This window comes from Oxyura jamaicensis (assembly GCF_011077185.1).
Source record: "Oxyura jamaicensis isolate SHBP4307 breed ruddy duck chromosome 27 unlocalized genomic scaffold, BPBGC_Ojam_1.0 oxy27_random_OJ99704, whole genome shotgun sequence".
Lineage (NCBI taxonomy): Eukaryota > Metazoa > Chordata > Aves > Anseriformes > Anatidae > Oxyura > Oxyura jamaicensis.
The window spans coordinates 1-7,662 of record NW_023304819.1 but is presented as its reverse complement, the minus strand read 5'-3'; the positions used below and the strand labels follow the sequence as shown (position 1 = coordinate 7,662).

General features: G+C 47.5%; 1 protein-coding gene across 1 annotated transcript; it reads right to left on the bottom strand.

Annotated features, from left to right (window-relative positions):
* Nucleotides 1-5,057: 5,057 nt before the first annotated feature.
* Nucleotides 5,058-7,659, bottom strand: LOC118158406 (keratin, type I cytoskeletal 15-like; the record flags this gene model as incomplete). The annotated part of the gene is made up of 7 exons (XM_035313059.1): nucleotides 5,058-5,344; nucleotides 5,734-5,819; nucleotides 5,972-6,198; nucleotides 6,315-6,440; nucleotides 6,708-6,869; nucleotides 7,287-7,443; nucleotides 7,595-7,659. Coding segments are annotated over 7 exons (843 nt in total), but the record flags the coding sequence as incomplete, so codon positions are not given.
* Between the last annotated feature and the right edge of the window lie 3 nt (nucleotides 7,660-7,662).

The window sequence follows — 7,662 nt, the reverse complement described above, 5'->3', positions numbered from 1 at the left end:
CCCCCCCCGTAGCCGATGCTGCACGCTCCCCCCGCAGAGCTCCCCCCGCCTATCACGGAGGAGGCATATCGCCTGCAGGAGACGGAGGAGCTGCGGCCACCGCTGCCGCCGCAGATGCCTCCCGCTCCTCCGCTCCTGTAGGAGGTACTCGATGTTCTCTTGATGCTGCAGCTCATGGTGGAAGCTGTCAGATGTCCCCGAATGCAAAGCCCCTGCACAGCTGGATAGAGAAAAGCGAGTGCAGCCTTCTGCCCTCGCTGGTGCCTATTTATACGGTGCTGGGTGGGTGTCACCTCCCAGGCAGCCCAGCTTCCCATGAAGTTTGCCAGCCGGAGTGCTCACGCCAAAAGTGATGTGCTAAGGGGAATTTCTTTTGGGACCTGGGACAGCCCTCCCCACCGGTATTGTGTGCGCATGCTGATTCACAGAAAGCATGCACTGTAATTTTGGGTGGGTGGCTGGCTGTTAGATTTCGTTTCAGATAGGATGTTGCTGGCTACTTAGGGAGTGAAACTCATTTTAATAATTCCTCTTTGATCTTTGTAGTCACTTCTTTTTTGTCCTGAAAAGAGGTGGTGAAAGCACCACCTGGTTACTGTTTTTCATTTTCAGAGATGGAGAAATACGAACTCAGGCACCTGAATTTTGCCTGCAGAAGTGCAGCAACTGACATTTCTTGAAACAAAATCTCTAAAAGTTTAGGTCCTGTCCTACAGCGAAAACTTATCCTGGGTATTTTCTTTCAGAATATTTAGTGGTCAGTCTCTGTAGAGGAACCACTGCAGAAGCAGTAGTTTTGTTCTTACCAAACTCTGGTATCATCACCAGGAAATAATCCAATGCCTTGCGCACAGCGATGGACATGCGATACTGTTATTTAAAGCTGTGATTTTTCATATTTTGGGCAGATTTTCAGCCAAACAAAAACTATTCTGAACAGAAATAGATGGGTGGAATCTATAAGGCATCACTGACTGTCTCGGGAGAGGAAAGCAAAAGGATGAAGCTTTTAACTTAGTAGAATGAGGGCGTAGATGGGGCCACCTTGCTCTGATGGAAAGCAATAGCAGCGCTGCTTCAGTTACGGACGATCCCGCTGTCTATGTGGGAAGGGTTGTCATCTGCTTTTCAGTGCAGGTGGGCTGGAAACAAGAGAAAGCTTTGTATCCCTGGGAGGCAGAAGGGTCTGGAAGGTGCCTCCACTGTGGGGGCTTCTGATGGAAAGGAGGAGTTGTGGGATTGACCCTGATCGGTTTGTGGTAGGGGTTTTTCCTTCACGTTGTGGAGTCCCAGCTGTGACAACCCCTTAGGTCCCCCCTGCCTTCTGGTTTGGCACGGTGGCACAGTCGCTGCCTTTCTGTCGGAGAGCAGGATGCGATGAACCCTTTGGAAATGGAATTTTGCCATTAAATCACTCCAGGAAAACATAAACTTTAAGCTTGAAAGACAAGGGGCCTCTTTGCATGGGAGTTGAACTTTGATGGGAATTCAGCTGTGTTTGGAAGTTAAAATTACCAGTGCATTTTCCTGGTTTCTTCATTTATGATCCTACTTGCCCACAGCTTGAAATTGCGGCTGGGGCAACATTTTTTCTTTTAGCCACAGCAATTATGAGCCCCATAAAAGCTACTACTACCCCGTATAATTGACCAAAGACTCATGGAAAGCCATTTGCCCTCCTTCTTGATACCCCAGCACACGTTTCATAGATATGATGAAGATAATTTAATACCTTGATCTTCATAATTATGATTGTTCCTTTATTAGTAGCTCCCTAATTATCTGCACGTCAGAACCAGTTGCTTTGCATGTATAACAGAGACTGAGTCATTATTAAAAAGCAAAATTGTTTTCTCACAGGGCGTGATTCCTTAGTCATATTTTCCTCATTAGATTGTTGAAATGCTCTTTTATTCTTCCCTATGAGATGTTTATTGCTCAGTGGCATTGATGCCAGAGGTGTTGATTTTATGTCGTCTTGCTGTTGCTGCATCACGACGCCTGACCCAACAATTCCCAACGTTTCCCAGTGCTGTAAGTCTGCGTAATTCCCTGCCATCCACAGAAGCCTTTTCTCTGTCCCTCTATTCCTTTTTTTTTCCTTCTACTTTTTTCTGAGCAGCTGATCTAACTCCACTTAGGGCTCTAAACGTATCTGAAATCTTAACTTCTGGTCTTTCTAGCCTGTAACTCATGGCAGTTCCGTGTCTCCTCTGCGTTCTTGGTCCACCCCCCTGCAGGCACAGTGCTTTGGCCTGAGATGGCTGCTGGCAGTCCGTTTGGAACAGACACACCGATTTGCTTCACAGGGCAAAAGAGCAGCTTCTCGAGGTGCTGTTAGCACTCGTAATCCTTGCAGTGACATAAAAGGGTTGGACAGTTTGTGCTGTGAAGGATAGAAGGGGCTCCTCAGCTGTTTAAGAGACCATTAGGGCTCTGAAATCACTTCTTGCCCTGGAAGACCTTTTTCTCACCATCAGAGACGTTTATCTGAAGGAGCAATGTTATGAAAACTTTCCAAGTGCTGTTTACTCCCCGGTGAAATTGGATGCAGAACCACAAGCAGATGCTCTGAGCTGGCAAAAGAACCAAAACACGCGGTGGTTTTCACAGAAGCCCCGATGCTGGTGCTGGATTTGTGTCTGCAGTCACACAGGAGGGAGAGGACAACCTCAGAGACATTTACTGGTAATTAAGTGTTCTGCAACAAATGAGTCAACTTTCGTCTTGGTCAGAAGAGTGCTGCCCTCATCGGCTTCGTCGGGAACTCCCATCAGTGCATTCCTCAAGCTCTGCCCATCAGCATTCAGCATCTCTGATCCGTGAACTCCGACAGTTTGCTCAGAGATTCATGCTTTCCACAGCCCCGATTCTGGTCTGATTTTTCTCTTACGTGACTGCCTGAGATGGACCCGTACACCTTGCCCATGTAGATAGAGAAAATCCTCTTAAATGTGAGCTGTGTTAATTCTACGGTCTAAGTTGTTGGACCAGTAGTCCTTGTACCACTACAAAAATAAAAGGTTTCAAGAGTGATTCCCAAGAGAAACGAAGCTTTTCCAGTACAACAGTCCTTTCCGGTTCTCTTTCTCTCTCCCTGCTGTAATATGCTGTCATTATCAACGGTGTTAGCTAATTGCATGTAAGTTCCTCGCTGCCAAAGCCCTTTTCATTCCCTGCAGATCTTTTCAGGACAACGCACAACCTGTGTTGCTTTTTCTAAAGAATCGGGGCCGAAGTGCAGGAGGTACCAGGAGCAGGCAGTGGTATCGAGGCACCTGCCAGCGTCTGCCCGGGTTTCTGCAGCACCTGCCAGCCCGCGATGATGGCAGCCAAGCACGCTGTGCTTCTGGCACACCTGGGGCATGTTCCATGCCTTTTTCCTGGGACAGCCCTTGCTCCATCCCTAGGTGGAGGTCGGCGCCTCGTGACTCAGTGGTGACGATACGAAGTGTTCTGGCAGCTTCAGGAGGCCTCCAGCAGAGCCCCAGTGCTGCTGCAGCGACCGGCAGCTCCGTAGGGCATCCCCTCCTGTCAGGATGACGATTTTGCTTTTACAGATGTGACTGGAGGCTGCCATCTATTCACAAAGTCCTTGCGCTCTTACAAATGACTCCAGAAACAGGGAACACCATGTGTATGGCAGCTCTGGTGTTCCCTGGAGTTCTGTGGCTGTGCAAGGCCGTGTTTTCAGTCATTCCAAGGCTTCTTTGTACTTCTGGAAGATCCGAGGGGAACAAAATAACCTTTCAGTGCTTATTTATATGCACTAGGTGGAGTTCAAGTCTCCATAACCCTGCTCAAAAAGGTGTCTTCATGAGAGGCTTTGACTGTGTTAAGTGCAGCTGAGGCGTGAGCGAATTCCAGCAGTCTTTGGAGATGAAACTCGTGCTTGCGTTCGCTTTGCATCACTTCCTCTATAGTTAAAACCTTAAATGAGCTTTTTGCTTTGGAGAAGGGCTTTCTTCATACAAATTTCTAATTCTGGCCTGAAAAAACTCAGTTTGGAAGCGCAGTTTCTCAGCGTGAACAGGGAGTATCTCCTCTTTGTGGACACTTACTGTGGACTGCGATTACGGTACCGTGGTGGCCGAGCCAGGCCACGTAACTACTGAGAGAAACCCTAACCTAAATAACTTCTAAGCTGTTTATGATGAGAAAGCCTTTCATTTATTACCCTAACAGAACAACACCCTCAGCCCTAAGTGAAATGGCAGGCACTGGAGACCAGATTTGATTGGGAAGAAGGGAACAAGGGGCCCTTGGAATGAAAGCTGCCTGATTTTGTGACATTGATGCACACGGTTATGGGTTAACAAGGGGCTTCACTGTGATCTTCAGAAAGCAAAACATGTATAAAACATCAATTCCAATTTAGTATTGCCCTCTCGTCTCCTATTGTGTTGCATATTCTTTGTCTTCTTAGAGAAGCAGAAACACGCAGCACAGAAAATACTTTCAGTGCACGAAACGCGTCCGTGATTCCTTGGAAGGGCTCGTAGCAGCCAGTTGATAATACAGACAAAAATTGGGCTCTTGCCATCATGTTGGTATTTCAATTGAAATTTCTACCATCAAACAGAAATGAGTGAAGTGAGTTTCACTGAGTGAAACAGGCACATTGCCTTGTTGGCTGGATTTCCTAACAGGAGCTAGCAATACGTAATTCTCCGCATAGTCAAAGGTGGAGAAATAGTGATGTCAGGAAACCTGCGTGTGCTGAAACAACCTGTCCTGAGTCACACTTCCCACAGGAGCCATACCAATAATGAGCTGAGCGAAGCCAAAGGTGAATGGATTCAGATGAGTCAGAGCCATGGCATTGAGCAGAGTTTAGTACATTAATGGTTAATTAATCTTCACGGATTGCCCATCATTTTCTTTCTCCTTTCCTTTAGCTCAGTGACGCCTCCCAGGCATGATGTCCATTTTCTTAAAGCAAAACAGTTTGTTTTCAAAGTGTGTTACAAACTCTGAAAGGACAACCTGTATTTTATTGCACGGCTTGGTAAATATTAACCAAAGTATCTAAATTAAATTTCTGAGACACGTTTTTCTTTGCATTGAAGAAGTAATGTTTATTGGAGGCAGTTTTATCAGCAGAATTTAAGCCTTTAAGCAAGAACCAGTTGACAAAGACAAGTTGAGTAAGACAAGCATTGCAGAACAGAAGAAGGGGCGACAGGGCAGGGGGCCAGGCACTCCTTCCAAATCCTTCTGGTTGCATCAGCCGAGCTGCAGAAGTGCTTGGGTTCTGTCTCTCTTTGTCCATGGATCACTTCGGTGCATCGTCGATGGAGGATGCCAGCATCGCTGCCATCACTCTAGCACACTCTTGCCTGTCCTGTGGATAGACCAGAGCAAATGATTGGCTTAAGAGGAAATCCGATTTTCCCTGCTGATCTGACTTTTTTTCACCTAACATGCAGTGTTAGCAAGAATGGGAGGAGCTCACAAGGTTCCAAGCCCAGCAAGACCCTAGGCAATTTCTCAGAACTGTAATTTTTTTAATTCCAATGACCCAAAGAGCAGATCCTGTCCTATAAAGTTTATAATCTGTTTCACATTTAGGTAGAGCAAGGGGAAGACTTGCTGTCTTTTAATCGAGACAGAATTGGTGATGTTCTCTTGTTTCTGGGCTCTTCAATCTGGGAATTTTGCCCAGCCCAGAATAACACAACTTTTTTCTGACAATGTATTGTTATCATGATAGGTGTAACAAACTGTTCTTACCTGTAATGTCACCAGTCTGGGAGTGAGAATACGAAGTAGAAGAATAGGAATGGGAGGATTTACCACCTTGGAAAGCTCCTTGGGCACTGTGAGAAGAGAATAATTCACCAAAACTTAACAGCTAAGCACTGGATATTCAGTCCAAAAAGATACAAGCTGCATGCACAAGACGTCTCTAGTAGAAATTATGTGCTCAAGGATTTCTTTTTATACCCGTGCTCAAATACTGTATACATACACAATGTCTTGCTGCCCCTCCTGCAGCAGGGCGCGGTACTGAGCGATCTCCTGTTCCAGGCGGGTCTTGATGCCCAGCAGCATCTTGTACTCCTGGTTCTGGCTCTCCATCTCGCAGCGGATGCTGGCCAGCTCCTCCTCTACGGAGTTAATCTGCCCTTGGATTTGTTGCAGCAGGCAGCCGTAGCGAGATTCGGTTTCTGCCAAGGAGTTCTCCAGCGAGTTTTTCTAGAAGAGGAAAGTCGGGAGGGTAGCACCGGAGCTCTCCGTGCCCTGCCCGATGAGGGAGCTTCCCATCGCGAGGACGCGAGGAGGAGAGAGCCCGAGCGCCCCTGCCCCAGTACCGTGCTGAGCTGCGCCTGCAGTTCGATCTCCAGGTTCTGCATTTCGCGCCTGAGTTCCGTGAGCTGGTGGCTGCTTGTCTGGATGTCCTGGCTGCTGGAAGTGACCTGCCGGTTGACTTCTTCCATCTGCAGGAGAGAGCACCAAGCACATGGAGGATGAGCAAATCCCCGTATGGAGCAGGGTGGCCAGCTGAGGGTCAGGTAGGCAGCGAGCCTCTCCCTTTGCTTGGCCCCTGGTGGGGGACAGCCTGGGCATTGCTCCACAGCCCCTGGCATTCCACCCGTCCTTGTCCCTCAGAGCTGGCCTACTGCCTCCCCACTGCAGCCTTTTCCTTCGTGTCCCCCCTTGCTGTGCGAGGGAGAGGATGGGAGCACTTGAGCATTGCTACGTACCTTGACTTCATACCACTGCTCAACCTCTCTGCGGTTCTTCTCAATGATCTGCTCGTACTCGCATCTCAGGTCGTTCAGTATCTTTGTGAGGTCCTCACCAGGAGCAGCATTGACCTCCACGCTCACGTCGCCACCGGTCTGAGACTGCAGCTGTCTCAGTTCCTGCAGGGAGTTGGAGGAGAGAGACAAAGAGCACTGGTCATTTCTTCTGCTGGGGATGGCAGGCGAAGCAGTATTGAGATTTATTTTAAACATGGAGCACCACTGACAAAAAAATTAAGCTGAAATAGAACGTGGAAGGTACTGGGTGGAAGATGCACTGACATGGAGAGGTACTACTAAACGAAACAGTCCTACCCACTTTTTTTTTCTTTCATCTCCAGTGTGTGATCCAACATGGCTGATTAAGAATTTGGATATCATAGCCATAAAGGTTTTATTTTCAGATTAAACTTACTTATTCTGGCTGCAATTCAGTTCACACTGGTGTGTGTTATACCCAGTGCAAACCTGGGTAAAATTTGTATCTGAAACAGGTAGCATTTGATCATTAGCATTGTGTAAAGAACTAGTTCGTACCTCTTCGTGGTTTTTCTTAATGACAATCAGCTCCTCCTTCAGGGACTCAAGCTCAGATTCCAGTGAAGACCGAGTGTGGGTCAGTTCATCCAGGAGATTTCTCAAGCCATTGATATCAGCCTCCACAGTCTGACGGATGACCAGCTCATTCTCATACCTTTTACCACAGAAGAGAGAAGCATTACACACACATTTCATTACAGCCTGTTGGCTTGTTCCTTCCCCCTGGGACAGGGCATCATCTCCTGAATTCCTGAATCCCACAAAACTCATGACAGAAAAGACACGCAGGGTTCTGAGACACTCACTTCATTCGGAAGTCATCAGCGGTCATCTTGCTGTTGTCGATGTCCAGAAGCATCTTGTTGTTGTCCAC